The sequence below is a fragment of the Triticum urartu genome, chromosome 1 (genome assembly GCF_003073215.2).
Source record: "Triticum urartu cultivar G1812 chromosome 1, Tu2.1, whole genome shotgun sequence".
Taxonomy (NCBI): domain Eukaryota; kingdom Viridiplantae; phylum Streptophyta; class Magnoliopsida; order Poales; family Poaceae; genus Triticum; species Triticum urartu.
Genome location: NC_053022.1, coordinates 473,032,945 through 473,052,370, shown reverse-complemented (window position 1 = coordinate 473,052,370; position 19,426 = coordinate 473,032,945). Strand labels below are relative to the sequence as shown.

General features: G+C 44.7%; 2 protein-coding genes across 3 annotated transcripts; one reads left to right on the top strand and one right to left on the bottom strand.

Moving 5' to 3' along the window:
- Positions 1–4,588: 4,588 nt before the first annotated feature.
- Positions 4,589–5,490, top strand: LOC125535786. Of its 2 annotated transcripts, none has more exons than XM_048698869.1 (2): positions 4,589–4,922; positions 5,092–5,490. In XM_048698869.1, exons 1-2 carry the CDS (start codon positions 4,596–4,598, stop codon positions 5,182–5,184), a joined length of 420 nt encoding a protein of 139 aa, XP_048554826.1. In that variant the 5' UTR covers positions 4,589–4,595; the 3' UTR covers positions 5,185–5,490. The 2 variants fall into 2 exon arrangements, with proteins under 2 accessions (XP_048554826.1, XP_048554821.1); XM_048698864.1 differs by having other exon boundaries at positions 4,595–4,922; positions 5,083–5,490.
- A 9,854-nt stretch (positions 5,491–15,344) lies between these two features.
- On the bottom strand, positions 15,345–16,368 carry LOC125535775. Its single transcript, XM_048698852.1, has one exon. It carries the CDS (start codon positions 16,190–16,192, stop codon positions 15,485–15,487), a length of 708 nt encoding a protein of 235 aa, XP_048554809.1. The 5' UTR covers positions 16,193–16,368; the 3' UTR covers positions 15,345–15,484.
- Positions 16,369–19,426: the final 3,058 nt, after the last annotated feature.

Here is a 19,426-nt window from a genome sequence, read left to right as displayed (position 1 = left end):
TGGAGCGTCTTGTATGATTTGAGTCTTTGATTTTTAGTTTACCACAATCATCCTTGCTGTACACACCTTTTGAGAGAGCCATACATGATTTGGAATTTGTTAGAATACTCTATGTGCTTCGCTTATATCATTTGAGTTATATAGTTTTGCTCTAGTACTTCACTTATATTTTTTAGAGCACGGTGGTGGAATTGTTTTATAGAAACAATTGATCTCTCATGCTTAACTTAGATTATTTTGAGAGTCTTAAAGAGCATGGTAATTTGCTTAAACAATCCTAATATGCTTGGTATTCAAAGATTATTAAAAACTTTCTTATGAGTATGTTGAATACTATGAGAACTTTGATACTTGATAATTGTTTTGAGATATGAAGATGGTGATATTAAAGTTGTGCTAGTTGAGTTGTTTTGAATTTGAGAAATACTTGTGTTAAAGTTTGTGATTCCCGTAGCATGCACGTATGGTGAACCGTTATGTGATGAAGTCGGAGCATGATTTATTTTTTGATTGTCTTTCTTATGAGTGGCGGTCGGGGACGAGCGATGGTCTTTTCCTACCAATCTATCCCCCTAAGAGCATGCGTGTAATACTTTGCTTCGATAACTTGTAGATTTTTGCAATAAGTATATGAGTTCTTTATGACTAATGTTGAGTCCATGGATTATACGCACTTTTCTTCCTTCCACCATTGCTAGCATCTCTAATACCGCGCACCTTTCGCCTGTATTATACACCCACCATATACCTTCCTCAAAACAGTCACCATACCTACCTACTATGGCATTTCCATGGCCATTCCGAGATATATTGCCATGCAACTTTCCACCGTTCCGTTTATTATGACACACTCCATCATTGTCATATTTCTTAGCATGATCATGTAGTTGACATCGTATTTGTGGCAAAGCCACTATTCATAATTCTTTCATACATGTCACTCTTGATTCATTGCATATCCCGGTACACCGCCGAAGGCATTCATATAGAGTCATATTTTGCTCTAAGTATCAAGTTGTAATTGTTGAGTTGTAAGAAAATAAAAGTGTGATGATCATCATTATTAGAGCATTGTCCCAGTGAGGAAAAGATGATGGAGACTATGATTCCCCCACAAGTCGGGATGAGACTCCGGACGAAAAAAAGCCATAAAAAGGAGAAAAGGCCCAAATAAAAAAATGAGAGAAAAGGAGAGAAAGGACAATGTTACTATCCTTTACCACACTTGTGCTTCAAAGTAGCACCATGATATTCATGATAGAGAGTCTCTCATTTCGTCACTTTCATATACTAGTGGAAATTTTTCATTATAGAACTTGGCTTGTATATTCCAATGATGGGCTTCCTTAAAATGCCCTAGGTCTTCATGAGCAAGCAAGTTGGATGCACACCCACTTAATTTCTTTTGTTCAGCTTTCATATACTTATAGCTCTAGTGCATCCGTTGCATGGCAATCCCTACTCACTCACATTGATATCTATTGATGGGCATTTCCATAACCCGTTGATACGCCTAATTGATGTGAGACTATCTTCCCCTTTTTGTCTTCTCCACAACCACCATTCTATTTCACATATAGTGCTATATCCATGCCTCACGCTCATGTATTGCGTGAAGATTGAAAAAGTTTGAGAATGTCAAAAGTATGAAACAATTGCTTGGCTTGTCATCGGGGCTGTGCATGATTTAAATATTGTGTGTGGTGAAGATAGAGCATAACCAGACTATATGATTTTGTAGGGATAATTTTCTTTGGCCATGTTATTTTGAGAAGACATGATTGCTTTGTTAGTATGCTTGAAGTATTATTATTTTTATGTCAATATTAAACTTTTATCTTGAATCTTTCGGATCTGAATATTCATACCACAATTAAGAAGAGTTACATTAAAATTATGCCAAGTAGCACTCCACATTAAAAATTATCTTTTTTATCATTTACCTACTCGAGGACGAGCAGGAATTAAGCTTGGGCCGGGATGCTTGATACGTCTCCAACGTATCTATAATTTTTGATTGCTCCATGCTATATTATCTACTGTTTTGGACATTATTGGACTTTATTATCCACTTTTAGATTATTTTTGGGACTAACCTATTAACCGGAGGCCCAGCCCAGAATTGCTATTTTTTTGCCCTATTTTAGGGTTTCGAAGAAAAGGAATATCAAACGGAGTCCAAACGGAATGAAACCTTCGGGGACGCGATTTTCTCAATGAACAAGACCCAGGAGACTTGGAGCCTACGTCAAGCAACCAACAGGGAGGCCACGGGGTAGGGGGCGCCCCCCCAGGCGCGCCCTCCATCCTCGTGGCCCCCTTGTTGCTCCACCGACGTACTTCTTCCTCCTATATATACCTATGTATCCCAAACGATCAGATACGGAGCCAAAACCCTAATTCCACCGCCGTAATTTTCTGTATCCACGAGATCCCATCTTGGGGCATGTTCCGGAGCTCCGCCGGAGGGGGCATCCATCATGGAGGGCTTCTACATCAACACCATAGCCTCTCCGATGAAGTGTGAGCAGTTTATCTCAGACCTTCGGGTCCATAGTTATTAGCTAGATGGCTTCTTCTCTCTTTTTGATCTCAATACAATGTTCTCCCCCTCTCTTGTGGAGATCTATTCGATATAATCTTCTTTTTGCGGTTTGTTTGTTGAGACCGATGAATTGTGGGTTTATGATCAAGATTATCTATGAACAATATTTGAATCTTCTCTGAATTCTTTTATGTATGATTGGTTATCTTTGCAAGTCTCTTCGAATTATCAGTTTGGTTTGGCCTACTAGATTGATCTTTCTTGCAATGGGAGAAGTGCTTAGCTTTGGGTTCAGTCTTGCGGTGTCCTTTCCCAGTGACAGTAGGGGCAGCAAGGCACGTATTGTATTGTTGCCATCAAGGATAACAAGATGGGGTTTTATCATATTGCATGAATCTATCCCTCTACATCATGTCATCTTGCTTAAGGCGTTACTCTGTTTTCATGAACTTAATACTCTAGATGCATGCTGGATAGCGGTCGATGAGTGGAGTAATAGTAGTAGATGCAGGCAGGAGTCGGTCTACTTGTCTCGGACGTGATGCCTATATACATGATCATACTTAGATATTCTCATAACTATGCTCAATTCTGTCAATTGCTCAACAGTAATTCGTTCACCCACCGTAAAATACTTATGCTCTTGAGAGAAGCCACTAGTGAAACCTATGGCCCCCGGGTCTATTTTCATCATATTAATCTTCCAATACTTAGTTATTTCCTTTGCTTTTATTTTACTTTGCATCTTTACCACAAAAATACCAAAAATATTATCTTATCATATCTATCAGATCTCACTCTCGTAAGTGACCTTGAAGGGATTGACAACCACTTATCGCGTTGGTTGCGATGAGTTATTTGTTTTGCGCAGGTACGAGGGACTCGCGCGTAGCCTCCTACTGGATTGATACCTTGGTTCTCAAAAATCAAGGGAAATACTTACGCTACTTTGCCGCATCTCTTTTCCTCTTCAAGAAAATCCAACGCAGTGCTCAAGAGGTAGCAAGGCGCATCACGCGGCAGAATCGGGGCGCCGGCCGCGAGCGATTGCATCGCGGGTGATCGAGGCGGTGCAGGAGGATGCGACCCCGACTCGGTCGATCGGGCCTAAGCGAGCGGAGGCGACGCCAGGAACGGAGACTCCATCGCTAGGGTTGACAGAGGCGGCGCGACGGCAGTGGCCGACGCGGCGGCAGCAAAGGAGGCGGAAGCGCGACACGGATCGAACGCGTCGTCTGATACCATGTTAGACATACTAGGGTTTGGAACAATGCTTGATACCCTTGGTGGGTATGACTGTTATATATTTGTAAGAGGGAATCGTACAAATACAGGTTATGTTACAACACGTATATCTAATATATACTTAGTCTAACAGTAGCCAGCTGCAACACGAGACCCAAGACCCTTTGTGAGGATGTAAGATGTGTCAACTATTGATAAACTAGTACATATTTAAAACTTAATATTGTACACGCCGGCTAAGACTAGCCACAGTGGGAGTAACTTCAGAAGTAACTTCAAGTCCAACTCAACAAATTTGTCTACGTGGCAATGAGTTAATGAAAAGAGATGTAGTTCTAGTAACTTAGCTAGTTACTGTAATATCACATGTCCCAATGCAGTATGAGTCTATAACCTAATAAATGTAGCTTTGCATGACACCCATTATGAATATAGTAACATAGTCTAGAAATATGTGTACTATGTTACTAGTGTATATGTTACTCTTCATTGTGACTAGTCTAAGAGGTTGGTTGTAGATGACATGGCAACTTCTTATAACCGACTGTTGGCTGTATTATTAACCATGCTCTTAGCTGTGATAGTCTTCATGTGGAGGTTGGGGTGGAGTTGAGAGGGAGAAGCACGGTAGATTTTTCGCGTTTGCTTCCTGTCGTAGGTTGTTTAGTTTGGATGCTTGGGTTTTCTTTAATGAAAATCGGAAGGGGACGCCCTTCTTTTATAAAAAAACAGGGAGCAAGATTTTCTTTTGAGAAAGTAAAAAGTCCTCGTTACATTTTTCGTTTGAGGAACAAGTCCTCGTTACATGAGCCCTGTGCAGTCCGGAACTACAAAAGCCCAGAAGCAAAGACGAATCTTGCCGTCGGCACCGTTGCAGCCCGCCAAAGAGATTCCAGCGTGCCGCCAGCGTTCACGCCTCTCTCCCCTCCCTGCCAGCCAGCCAGTCGCCAGAGGAGGAGGAGGGGAAAGTGGATCGACGATGATGTGGGGAATAGCAGCCGCCGTGGCGTCCGCGGCCGCCGTCGCCGTGGCCTCCGGCGCGGAGCTCCTCGCGTGCGACCGCGCCCCGACGCCGCCGACCGCCGCCGCGGTCGTCGTCGGCAGATGCGACGGGTTCCTCTTCCGACAGCGGGTACGTGCTGCGTCCGCGCGGGTCGCTGTTCCGTTTCCTCCCCTGCCTTCTCCCCCAGTCTTCCCCTCCCAAAGAATCTCCTCCTTCCTTGGATAGCAATCCCCGGTTTCGATTTGGGATCACGACGGCGTCTTGAACTGTTTTGTACTACTTCCTGCTGCTTTCGCAGGAATCCTCGTCGTCGAGCGGCCGGGACGACAGGTTCGCGCCGAGGTTCGACGGGCTGCGGTTCATCGAGACGCTCGTCACGGCGCACCGCTGAAATCGCCGGAACATCGACCCGTCGGCCGGGCGGCTCCCAGCCGGCACTGTTCATCAGGGGATTCTTTCCTACCGCCCTCTTCATGCGATTCGCGACAAGAGGCTAGCTGCTACACGGTTAATTCGGCGATTGGTGGCCAATATGTTGCCAAATTTTTGCTAGGACAAATTGAGATTTTTCGTTTCTTTCTTCTTCTTTTCCTGGTGATGATGGTCGACCTGTTGTTGAGTGATGCGGTTGAATTGGAACCTTCAAGTGGCATGTGATGATTGTATGTGCTTGTGCTAGCATTGGTTCTTTCCCTGATTTGTTGTGCAAGCACGATGTGATATGATTCCACCTCCAAACTTGCCATTCTCGTGTGTTGTCTTCTGTGTGTGGTCGGTCTTGTTCTGGAGCAAAACACTAGGTAGATGCTTTCTGAAATGAAAATCGGTAGATGCCAGACACCATTTAAATGAGCAAAACACTCAACCATCCGTGCTAGCGTAAGAGGTAAAACCAGATGCATCATTTTACCGACTCCAGCCTCCAGGAATGATTGTGCATGTTCGGTTCAAGTATACTCCTTTTTTTTTGGAAAAGGAGGCGTGTCCCCAGCCTTTGGATCTGAATGATGCATGCAACCATATTATTAAAAATCTCGAAAAACAAATAGTATCCAAAGTATTACAGCTCGCAAAAGGAGCAGGATGGCAAAGCCATAAAAGACCTCAAGATTACAACCGATGATGATAACAGGACTAGAGACCTAAACTCGTATCCTGTTAAGCGACCGCCATCCAAATCGGTTGAATATAACCCGTGCTACCATTTCTCATTGGTTGCACCCAGTAATCAGCGGCTTCCTGGATTCCGTAGAAGTGAGTAAGGACCATGTACGGATCCATGCAGTAGCTCTGAAAATAACCTGCAAGAAGTTTAGAAATTGTTGCCTGTTAAAGATCATATCGTTTCTGCAGTTCCATATAGCCCACAAAAAAGTACATATTCCAACTCGAATATGACTCGCAGTATTGCGATCCACCCCATCTAACCACGTCCCAAATAACGATTCAATGTTAATTGGAGGGGCAATGTTGAAAGCTATATGAATAGTGCGCCATAAAAGTTTAGCCAAAGGACAATCCATGAAGAGGTGTTGTATTGTTTCATTATTATCACAAAAGCAACATCGTGAGCTGCCTACCCAATGTCGTTTTAACAAATTGTCTTTGGTGAGGATCACTTGTTTATGCACGAACCACATGAAAATTTTGATACGCAAGGGGACCTTAACTTTCCAGATATGAATGGATCTCGGGAGGAAGCCAGAGTTAATTAGGTCCAAATAAAATGATTTGACCGTGAATGAGCCATTCTTGGTTAGTGTCCAATGTAAGGAATCCGATTGGTCGGTTAATTGTACATCCATTACTCTCCGTACCAGATGTATCCATGAATTCCATCTCTCCCCAACCAAAGATCACCTAAACTGAATATTTAGAGGTACCGATTGTAATATCGTACCAACGTAATCTTCCTTACGTTGGACAATATTATATAGACTTGGATATTGAACAGCTAAGGGCGTCTCCCCTAGTCATGTATTCTCCTAAAATTGTGTTGACATCCCATTGCCAATAGTGAATTTGGTTCTACGAAAGAATAAGTCTTTAGTTCTCATTAGGCCCTTCCAGAAAGGTGAATCGGATGACCTCGCGTTAACTTGTGCTAGAGTTTTGGACTGTAGATATTTGTTGCGTAGAATTTGTGCCCACATCCCGTCGTTCTCTACCGAAAGCCTGAAAAGCCATTTGCTTAAAAGACATTTATTCTTGATCTCTAGATTCTCAATGCCGAGACCCCTCTGATCCTTAGGTCGACATAATATATCCCAGCGAGCTAAGCGGTATTTCTTCTTGGCCTCATCAGACTGCCAGAAGAATCGAGATCGGAAGAAGTCTAGTCTCCTTCGTACCCCTTTAGGTACCTCAAAAAAGGAGAGCAGAAACATCGGCATACTTGTCAAGACAGAGTTAATGAGTACTAGTCGACCACCGTAGGACATTAACTTGCCTTTCCAACAACTTAACTTCTTTTCAATTCGATCCTCGATGCACTTCCACTCCTTAATGAATAATTTCCGATGATGAATAGGTATGCCCAAATAGCTAAAAGGCATTGACCCTAGTTCACAATCGAACAAAATTTTGTAAGTATCTTGCTCATCTTTGGCCCTACCAAAGCAAAATAACTCACTTTTGTTAAAGTTTATTTTTAGTCCCGATAATTGCTCGAATAGACATAAAACCAATTTCATATTCCGAGATTTTGCAACATCATGCTCCATGAATATAATAGTGTCGTCTGCGTATTGGAGAATCGATACTCCACCATCCACCAGATGGGAACTAAACCATCTACTAGGCCATTCTCCTTAGCCCTGCGAATAAGCACGGTCAACATATCTGCCACTATATTAAACAAGAGCGGAGACATTGAATCCCCTTGCCTCAACCCCTTGTGTGTCTGAAAATAGTGGCCTATATCATCGTTAACCTTAATCCCGACGCTACCTTTTTGGACAAGAGAATCCACTTGGCTCATCCAAGCTTCAGAAAAATCTTTCATGCGCATAGCTTGCTGAAGAAATGTCCATTTCACTTTATCATAAGCCTTTTCGAAATCCACTTTAAAGATAACCCCATCTAGTTTCTTCGAATGGAGTTCGTGGATCATTTCATGTAGAACCACTACCCCTTCTGGGATGTGTCTACCAGGCATGAAGGCCGTCTGACTCTCTTGAACCACAGAATGGGCGATATAGGAGACACCACTCTCCAAGAAGTAACAAATGGTGTGTTGATGATGAACTCCTTGCTCTTGTGCTTCAAATGATAGTCTCCCCAACACTCAACTCTCTCTCACAGGATTTGGATTTGGTGGAAAGAAGATTTGGGTGGAAAGCAACTTGGGGAAGGCTAAAGATCAAGATTCATATGGTTGGAAAGAAATATCTTGACCTCAACACAAGTGTAGGTGGTTCTCTCTCAGAAAATGTGTATTGGAAGTGTAGATATGTTCCGGTGGCTCTCTCCACAAATGAAGAGTGGGTGGAGGGGTATATATAGCCTCCACACAAAATCTAACCGTTACACACAATTTGCCAAACTCGATGGGACCGAATGGTTAAACTCGGTCGGACCGATTCAGCAAACCTAGTGACCATTAGGATTTTCGGTGGGACTGAGATGCAACTCGGTAGGACCGATATGGTTAGGGTTAGGGCATAACGTAATCTCGGTGTGACCGATTACACAAACTCAGTGGGACCGATTTTGGTAATAAGCTAACCAGAGAGTTGGTCAGGTAAACTCGGTGGGACCGATTCGCTCATCTCGGTGAGACCGAAATGTTACAAAAGGGAAACAGATAGTTTACATTGCAATCTCGGTGGGACCGGTCGCTCATCTCGGTAAGACCGAAACGTTACGAAGGGAAACAGAGAAATTACAATCCCATCTCGGTGAGACCGAGATCCCTATCGGTGAGACCGATTTGCCTAGGGTTTGTGGCAGTGGCTATGACATTTGAAACTCGGTGGCGCCGGATAGAAAGAATCGGTGGGGCCGAGTTTGACTTTTGGTTTAGGTCATATGTGGATGTGGGAAGGTAGTTGAGGATTTTGGAGCATATCACTAAGCATTTTGAGCAAGCAAGCCATTAAGCAACACCTCATCCCTCCTTGATAGTATTGGCTTTTCCTATAGACTCAATGTGATCTTGGATCACTAAAATATAAAATGTAGAGTCTTGAGCTTCAAGCTTGAGCCAAACTTTTTGTCCTTAGAATTTTAAGGGATCCACTTTCCTCATCCATGCCATGCCATTCATTGAGCTTTTCCTAAAATATTAATCTTGAAATAATGTTAGCTCAATGAGCTATATGTAGGGATAGTTGCACTTTTAGACGGCCCCTTAGCCGCCTTATCAGATTTATGAGGCTGCGGAGTGTGTTTCTTGGCCGAGCCCCTAGATGTGTCCTCAGATTCCTTGTTCTGGTTATCCGGTGCTCGATCTCCATCAGATGTATCCATGTCTTGATGCTCGTCAGTCCCATCATCTACTAGTGTGTCCTCAATCTCAAGTTCTAGACTATATGTAATTCCGTCATGCGTCCATGGAACCGTGTCGGGTAATAAGTCAATACTGATGACACTGACCATCAACCTTGCCACACCATTAGCACGCGTGAAGGGCATATCAACCTTCTCCGTCTTACCAATCAGAGACCCCAAACTCCAAGTGACGAGAAAATGATTTAACGGCTTAGATGGCGCACCCGAGAAGCGGACCCAAGCCTTTTCCAAAGGTATTCACTGTGGTTCGTTTTGTTTCCACTCGTCAAACTCGAGAATAATATTTGTGCTAGGAACCCTGCACATGCCAAACTTAAGAATACGAAGTTGATCCTCCTTAGTTGGAAATTCTACCTTGTATATCTGGTTCTCCAGCCTAACAAGGTTCCACTGGAAATTTCCCGGTGCCAACTCACGTAGGAGCTGAATAATCCGGGCCTCTGTCATCACCCCATTAGTCACCTTAACTACTCATGGATAAGAGTCATCAACAGCCTGAAACGACGATGTTACTTCCGGAGACTCGAAAAACATTAGCTCTTTGCAACAAACTCCATATATGGTGACTACCGGTTTGGGTCCAGACAACAAAGGACATTCACCGATTGCATGTTTAGCCTTCTGACAGTAATCGCATAACTCCGTAGTGCAATCCGCCACGAAGTGTCCTGGCTCACCACATCTGTAACACGTCAATTTCTTCTTCTTGATTACCCATTTGGATATCTTTTCACCCTCGGCCTTGTCAGTACCCTTGTCCGAACCACCATATTTTGCATTGACATGCCCCGATCCAGCCTCTGGCACCTTCACCGCCGCGAAGGCCCGAACCACGTCCTTGGCGGCTGCTGGTAACACCGCGGGCGTAGCAGCCACTGCCTCTATAGTGGTGTCGCGAGCAGGGTCGGCCTGCGGTGGAGTATGGGGTCATGGCGGTGGCGGGTGTCGCCCCCCACCTCTCCCTCCATGAAAACGATGCCCTCCCTGATTGTGAAAGGGTCCAGCTACTCCTTCAACAAAGTTTCCCGGCGGTCCTTGGAATCCACGCCCTGGTCCGTTGCCATTATTCCATCTAGAACCTCGGCCACCGCCAGACGATGAACCATGGTGTAGGCCCTCACCATAGGCATCATAACCATCATCGCCCCACTGGCCATAGCGATTATAACGATGTCCATCTCCGCCAAAGTCTCGACCACCACCGTAATCCCGTCCAGCACCACCGTATCCTCCGTTGTCGTAGCCATCATCTCGACCCCGACCGGTGCCATGGCCAGCAGCAGGTGGACTACGTGGAGGTTGCTCCTGATGCCGTGTAGCAGTGCGTGAAGACTCCTGGGTGTCAAGAGCCCTCGCCGGTGGTCGCGCAGGTGGCTGCGCCCCCGTTTTTGCCGGCGGCGGACCTCCTCGCCCCGCCATGGAGTTAGCGTTAGAGCCGGCCGCGCAGCAAATCCTCGCCGCCCGACGAATTCCAAGCGATGTGAAGCCAAGTCTTCGACAAACCCTAGTAATAGGCGTAGATTGATCGAACGGTTGTTCGTTTCCCGACGCCTCATGCAACGATGCTGGGTCAGGGTTGACCGCAGGTGTGATTGTGGGCCTGTACGTGTACATATGCGTGGCTTGGGAATTTGCCTGGGCCTCATACCCAGTGCAAATAGAGCCCACGACCAACGCATTCGCGCACCCCAGCTCCTGGCCCAACAGATCGTTCAAGCGTGTCCGTCTGACCGCTTGAATTTCCTTGGCCGCCCTAGCTGTCGACGGCTGCTGAATCGGCGGCGGCCTCGCCGCCTGTCCCTTCTTGCCGTTCTTCTTCCTCGTAACTAGTGTCCACGAATCCGGTATGAAATCAGAAAGGGTAACGCGTGCGCGGTTTACCTTCGGGATCGGACCACGCCACAGTTTCATGTGAAAATCCGGCTTCCTTTGAACCCCTCTCTTCTGGTAAGTTTTGTCGGCCGAGAAGCCACAGCTTGCCGGCGGCGGCGGCGTCATCGTAATCTCCAGGTTGCTCTGAGGCATGCCGGTCCCATCATCAACCTCCCCCCCCCCCCCCCCCCCCCCCCCCCCCCCCCCCCCCCCCCCCCCCCCCCCCCCCCCCCCCCCGATCAGGCCCTTGTTCCTCCTCATCGTCGCTGTCTGCAAGAACCCAGAATCGTCCTCCAAAACGATGATCCGATCTTTCGGCTTTTGGGCGTATCTGTCAAATCGATCAGATCCGTATCCTCCGTCTGATCCTCCTGCATACGACAATCGACAAGCACATCATATATATCAAAATGTAAACGAGATCCTACCGTAGTCCGGACGTCGGCCGCCAGGTAATCGCCGGCAAGGACATCGTTGTCCAAATTGATAATCCCCGTCCACCTAGACGATGGATTATGTTGAAGACGACCCTCGATCCAGCCATCAGACGAGCGCTCGTTGGCGAAATGAATCCTCCAGCGCTCCGTCTGTGCAATGTGAGGGATCGAGAGACTAGCGTCCGCCGGATCTGCGTGAGCGCTCTCCGCCCCCTGCTCGACGGCGCAGACGAGGAGCAGTGCGCCGGGGGATCCGCATGGATCTCCGGTATGGAGAGTGCGGAGATCTGATGTTCCGGCGGCCGGGGGCTGTCGCCGCGACGTGCGCCCCTAGTCATGGCCCCTCTCTTTGCTGAGTCAAGGGATCCCAAGTATACTCCTGGAGTCAAAGAATGAGCTTGCTGCACTATTTTTGGGGCATGTTTGATTTTAGCAGGACATCGAGTGACGATAGGCTCCGTTCTTTCCAAGACAAATAATTATGGAGCCAAAGAATGAGCTTGCTGTAACACATCACACAACGTCATCAGAGCAGTCAAAAATTCCGGGAACTAGGCCACACCAACTGCAAGGAAGCCTCATTTCCCCTGAATTTCTTCCTTTGTCCTACTTCTCTTGGCGAGAACGCGCTGCCTTTGCTCACTTTTCTGCAAGAGACATCCTCTTCTGGTGTTGTTTCTGCTTATTGCTCGAGCCATCAGTCTAACGGACACCCAGAAGAACAAGAACGCAATCAGGCAAGCCTCCAACATGTAGCCCAGGGTAAAATAAGTTTCTTTTCAAGAAGGTTCTGGCTTTACCATTTTCTGTTTATAGCTGCTCCTGCTTGCTATTCTCCCCTGTCCTCCCTTCCAGCTTTCACTAACAACTCTAATGTTTCTTCTTTCGTCATCTTTCTCTTGATGTGAACCTGCATAAATAGTTTGTATAGGCTTAAGCTGGTCAGAAGACGGGAGTTTGAAGGTCACTGATTTTGTGTCATCCTTGCTTAGGCCATGTTGAACCAAAGCCAGCTTTGCTTCTTTCTTTGCCTGAAAGGCTGAGACTCATATAGTACATTCAGTAAAATTTCCATCTACTTTTGAACAAAAGTAAGTACTCTAAGCATTTTGATGCTATTTGAAATTATCGGGGAACACACTGAATTGAGAAGTTGTTCGAAACTCACACTATAAACACATTCAGTAAAACCTTGAGCTCTTTGATGCGCTTAAAATCTTCATCGAAACTCCCTGAATTCGGAACGAAAGTAGGTTTAGCACTTTAGCCAAGCGAAACGAAGCAGTAGACGCTAAAACGGACATAGAATCTGCAAGAGAAGATCTGACCTCCCTTCTTGAATAATGTGATAAGGGCATGTACAATGGTTCTATCTTAAGAGTGCCATGTAGGATCAATAATGAGGTGGAGGAGAGAGCTCATAAAAAAAGGTTTGTCTTCTCTTATTTAAGAGAAGACAACAGATGATCTCTTAGCACAATATGACTCACCACATTTTTAGGAATTGCTAGTTATTGAAGATAAGGCTAAGAGATAACTCATTGTAGACTTTCTTTTTGATCATCTCTAAATTACATGCAAAACTTAAGATAAAACTATCTTATCAACCATTGTACATGTCCTAAGTGAGCGAGCGGCAATAGAAACAGCTTTCTCGCGGGACTTCTTATAGCATAAAAGAAATTTGAAAACTGAATAAACTAAACATGGTCTTGTATAGCCAAGTTACGTGTATCTTCAGTGAGCTATGCTTAGAACCTGTAGTGACACAACCATCACAATCTTTTCAGTCTATATATCATCCAGGAGCTTACAAACCAACGATTTGCAATAAACTGCAAAAGGTGGCATAATCATGCCGTCATACGCTAAGAGCATCTCCAATAGCACGTCTAAACGGACGTGTATACCTGTTTTACACGATATGGCCAAAAAACTGGTGTCCAGCAGCTCGTCTAAATGGACGTGCAAATTTACACATCGTCCAAATCAGCCTCGACAACGTCCACAGGTAGACGATGTGAAGGCGTTGTCCAAAGCGCAACCGAAGGCCAGGTTCCTCCTTCCCGCCGAGACCAGGAAGAGGCGCGCAACCATCGTCAGGTCGCCGCCGTACCGCACCACCCTATCCGAGCCGAGGTATGCCCTTTTTGTTACCGGAGACAGAGAAAAAGGAGGGGAGGGGATCCCGCTGGGTCGGGTTGGATCCACCAGCTGCTGTCGGGCTGGATCCAGCCGCCGCCGCCCTCGGGGATGGCCGCCGCCGCCGCGCTCGGGGAGGGCCGCCGCTGCCGCGCTCGGGGAGGGCCGCCGCCGCCGCGCTCGGGGAGGGCCGCCGCCACCGCGCTCGGGGATGGCCGCCGCCGCGCTTGGGGAGGGCCGCCGCTGCCGCGCTCGGGGTCGCGGGGAGCACGGGGCTGGCTTTCTCTGGCTGGACTGTGATGGCCTTTGGGTCTCTGTCGCTAGATATGTTCAGGGTAGTTAACTGAATATGTTCAGTTATACTAATGTTGCTACTGCTATTTATATAGAGAATTTTCTTTGATATTGATGCTGCTAGGTAGGCTATATGATGTGGTGCTATATGAAACTTGTGTCAAATTTTTCGCAGATGGAAGGCGACGAGAGTTTCCTGGGCATGTTGAACTTTGGTGTCTCAACACAAGTGCCAGATAGTCCAGTTGGAGAGCAAGAGTCGCCCATGCTGCCAACTCAAGAAACATCTACAACTGTGAAAGGAAAATCCACCAAGGGGAAGAATTGGTCTATTGAAGAGGATGATCTGTTGGTGGCAGCATGGGTGCACACTAGTTTGGATGCTTTGATAGGAACAGATCAAACATCAAATTTTTATTGGGGTAGGATTTATGATTACTACAGCACGCGCAAGAAAGTATCATGGCTGGTGCGTGTTCAAAATGCACTCAACTGTCGTTGGACCACTATTAATGAACAAGTGAGCAAGTTTTGTGGATACTATCAGCAAATACTTAATAGAAACCAAAGCGGAGTGACTATTGCTCAGCAGGTATGCTCCATCATTTTAATTCGGTTCTCTGTATATTCATGTGTTTGGTTCAAGTATAATAGGCCATTTATTTGTGCAGCAAGCCCAGGCACTTGTTCTGTACCAGTCCAAAGATTCTAAAAAGAGGCCATTTACATTAATGCATTGTTGGTTAGTGTTGGAAAAGCATCCTAAGTGGGAGAATCATGTGATTTCGAAGGGGCCTCAGAAAAAGCAGAAGAAGACCTCGGATGCAAGTCCAGGTACGACTTCTAATGACGAAGACTTCGAGAGATGCACTGATGCTCTTGAAACAGAGACAAGACCTGATGGTAATAAGCGGGAGAAAACCCGTTTACAAAAAGCTAAAGCTTCTGCTTCTGATGCTTTTAGTCCCAAGTTATCATTAGAAAATTTGTGGGCGCAAAAGTTAGAGAAGGCTGAGGTCAAAGAGGCCACAAAGAATGCTCGTTATGAGCGAGCGTTTGAATTGCAAGAGAAGCAGATTGCATTGCAGGAGAGGCAGATGCTAAACCAAGAGAGGGAGATGTCATACAAGCAATTTGAGTTAGAATAGAAGATCATATGTCCATGGACACTACTGTTATGATTGGGGCTCAACAAGAATACTACATGAACAAGCAGAATGAGATCGCCGCTCGCCGGTTCAACACATCGGGTTGAACCATTTGTCAGGTCTGCTAGTATTTGTCGTGTGAACTATTTTCATATCTGAAACTATTTTTCATATCTGAAATATTTGTTGTGTGTGAAAACATTGCATTATGGCATAACTGAAATAGTACATCATTACAACCGCGTACAGGATTGAAAACACTACATTATTACAACTACGTCCATAATCATTCGTCTCCAAACTTTTGCCAGATGTGCTCAACTAGATCATCTTGGAGCTGAGAGTGAAATGCTCTGTTTGTGATCCGTTGATGCATTTGAATAAACACACTCAGTTTTTCCGCATGAGTATGAGATGGGGTCACCTTTACTCCCATAGAGTCATAGATGTAGTCATGTGGACCGCTGTCTCGCTCATCTTCGACTATCATATTGTTCATTATGATGCAAGCTTTCATGAGATCACCAATTTCTTTACGTTTCCAACCTTTTGCTGGTCCTCGAACAATGGCAAAACAGGATTGCAGAACTTCAAATGCTCTCTCCACATCCTTTCTGGCCCCCTTTTGTCTTTTGGCAAAACGTTTCTTCTTTCTGCCTTCTGGAGCTGGTATGGTCTTCACAAATGTTGCCCATGGTGGATATATACCATCTGCAAGGTAATACTCCATTGTGTACGGATGACCATTGATGGTATAATTCACTTTTGGAGCTTCACCTTCAGATAGCTTTGCAAACACAGGTGAACGTTGAAGCACATTTATGTCATTGAGAGACCCTGGTAAACCAAAGAATGCATGCCAAATCCAAAGATCCTTTGAAGCAACTGCCTCCAGAATCATTGTTGGCTTGTTCACATGACCTTTAAACATGCCATGCCATTTTTTAGGACAATTTTTCCAAGTCCAATGCATGCAATCTATAGACCCTAACATACCAGGAAAACCTCTTTGCTCCCCTATTGCAAGCAATCTAGCAGTATTTTCTTCATTTGGAGATCTCAGATACTGGTCCCCAAATATTTCACAAATAGCTATCACAAACTTTTTGCAAGATGCTAGATTTGTAGATTCTCCAGACCGACAATACTCATCTGCGGCATCAGCTGCATATCCGTAAGTTAGCAGTCACATTGCCGTTGTCATCTTCTGCAGAGGATGTAACCCAAGAGCTCCAGCAGAATTTCTTTTTGCTTAAAATAACTATCATGCTCAAGTACTGCTTCAACTATGCGATTAAACAAATTACGGGACATTCTATACCTGTGCGGAAAAACAAATATGAGATATGAAGATGAAAAATAGGCAGACAGGGAATAATGTAGTAATACTAACCTTCGGCGAAAATAACTTTCGGGAAAAGTGGGATTTTCTTTGAAGTAGTCGCTCCACAGTAGAACAAATCCGGCATCTCTTCCGCGATGCAAAAATTGTCGTCCCAGCGTGGAACCGCCATGACGTCGAGCATTTGCCTCCTCTTCCTCCTCGCGCTCTGCAAATGCTGCAAGAATTAGTTCGTCGTCGTCCGATGAAGACGACGACGACGAATTCATGAGCATATCCAAAACGAATCCTGTTTCACTCATTGTGTTGTAGCACAAGATGGAAAGATATTTGAGAGAGGAGAGGGGTGGTATATATAGGCCAGCAATAGAGCTGTTGGAATAGAGCTGTTGCAATAGAGCTGTTGGAAAGGTAGCCGTTGGAAATATAGCCGTTTGGAAAGTGCCTATTGAAAAAATAGCAGTTGACACTGCAATAATAAATCGTTGAATTATTGTTAAGATGGTAGTTGAATTGATAGTTACAAATTAATATTAAAATATATGAGAGAAAATGTAGACGTTCTATATATACACGTTCTACTGCAAAATTGGATGTATGTATGAGGGAATCTTTTTAAACCATTGTCTATATAGATATATAGATATATAGACCTTCAAATTTACACATGCTATTGAAGATGCTCTTATCAGCAGCCATTTTACTTGACGATGACACCGGGATGCTCAAGGCAAATTATGCGTGTGTGCAGTGTTATTCAGGTCTAGTGGAGAAGCTACCTGACCTAGCAGCCTAGCTAGCTAGTCGGGTGCAGATATAGCTAGTACTATAGCTAGTAGCACAGTGAAGATCAATGTGCGAACCCAAATGGCCCATCCACCACAGATCAAAGCATCCCCTGGCAGCAACACAAACTACGTACAAATCAATCGTCTTAAGCAAGTGGTTTTGATGAGACTCGCCTCCCGAAAGAGCGATGGCCGCGCGTCACTTTCTTCAGGTTTGGCAGCCAAATCTGGCGCCTAATCATTACAGATCCTTCGATTTGACTCGACGGTACTGCCGATCGAGCACCCAAGTCCTAGTTAACCCAATCTCTTCCGGAGTCCCTGCCGCGGTACAACGACGGGACCAAACTTGATTAACCGTCGCCGCCATGCCCCTCTCTCGTGCAAACACACTGACACTGGGTTTCCTTGCAAGCAGTTTCCACTGAATAATCTCATCACACGCACCTGCCACTGAATAATCTCGTGAACGATTCTATGGGCAACATATTTATCTACTTGAGCTTACTTTTGTGTACAACGTTGGTTGAAATGAGTGATTACTGCAGTTTTTTACAAGCAATTTGCAGTTTAGATCAGCCTCTAACCGGCCCATTACCTCTTAGCTTTTTACATGGGATATTATTCGCGGTCCAGGGATAGGATAGATGCCTATGCCTGCCATCGTGCAAGCTACGGGCATATAGAGAACACATAGCCATTACATGAAGATGATGCAGGTCGCTTTCCCTCAGGAGGCCGCAGAAAGTGTTCCTACTTCCTATCTACCGCTGCTACGTCCATAGGAACCGATTCCGGCCAAAAGCTGCGCGGAGCCTGAGTGGAATTTAGGCAGAACCTCAGCCATATTCAAGAAAAATGATCATGTTAATTAGGGGCAGTGTATTTGTTTTTTAAAAGTAAAAAAGATTGCCATTTTCATTTACTCAATTAATTAAGAAGAGAGCAAAAATTGTCCGGTTAATTTGTGAGAACTTGGCTAAAATTGTAACAACAACAGCCGCCATGCCAACACAATCCCTACACACACCTCTCATTCATCCACCTTGGTATGCTTCCTTTCTTGGGCTTGATTCTTCACTGCAGCCTCTTTGCCTTCCTCCACCTCTTTAATTTGTTATTTTACCTTTGTTTACCATGATTAAGAGCTTTGACTTATGTTTACTAGATCTAGCGTCGATAATCAACGTAAAGTGTGCTTTGCCAGGCTAAGTATGATACCATGGTATTATTAGTTATCCAGACAACAAGTACGATCAATACCAATCTTGTTTTGCATTGGGATAAAATTGTGTACATACGATTTTTCAAAATCATTAAAAAAATCATACACCTTAAATTCGAACAAATATTAATAAAAAAGACCAATGGCATATCAATGGATAAGCGCTTGAAAGAGATAGAGATTGACACATCAAAGAGGGTAACTTAATGTGGCAATATATGAAAATCATGAAACACGACAACCATTAATTTGGTTCCATTATATGGTGTATATTCTATTCATTGTGGTATTTACTACTATTGTCTATTGATTTCTCTATAATTTTTCCGTGTGATCATTTTTGTTTATATTTTTCTCTAGATTTCTTTTAGTGCCATGTTATAAAGCAAATTGTTCGAAGTTTTCTTCTGACAAAGGGTGTATTTATTGATTCTAAATAAAGCATCAAATGGATAAAAATACCATGAGCACACATCCAACCTCTACATAGCTAGGATACATACAATCAACACCAAAACGCACACACAAATAAACACACTGTCAAATGGCAAAGTCAGAGAAGACCAAAAGTATGCCTAAGCAAAAAAAAAACCCAAAGTGATCAAAATAGTGATCAACAAACTAGAGAAGCGACCATATGTACACCAACCATCTCTAGACATCACAAGGACAAAGAAGGTCTTCCACAACAACACCTTCAGAAAGGGAGCAACACTCAATCAAAACACCAAAGATTAGATTCTAAGTTTTCATCCTGCAGAACAAGTCCAATCATACTTAACCAGCAATGGGAAGGACCATTGGAGCCCAACCTCTGTGCTTGTTGGAGATCTCAGCTGCCACTTGCAGCAGAAGCCTTGCCCCTCTGACTTG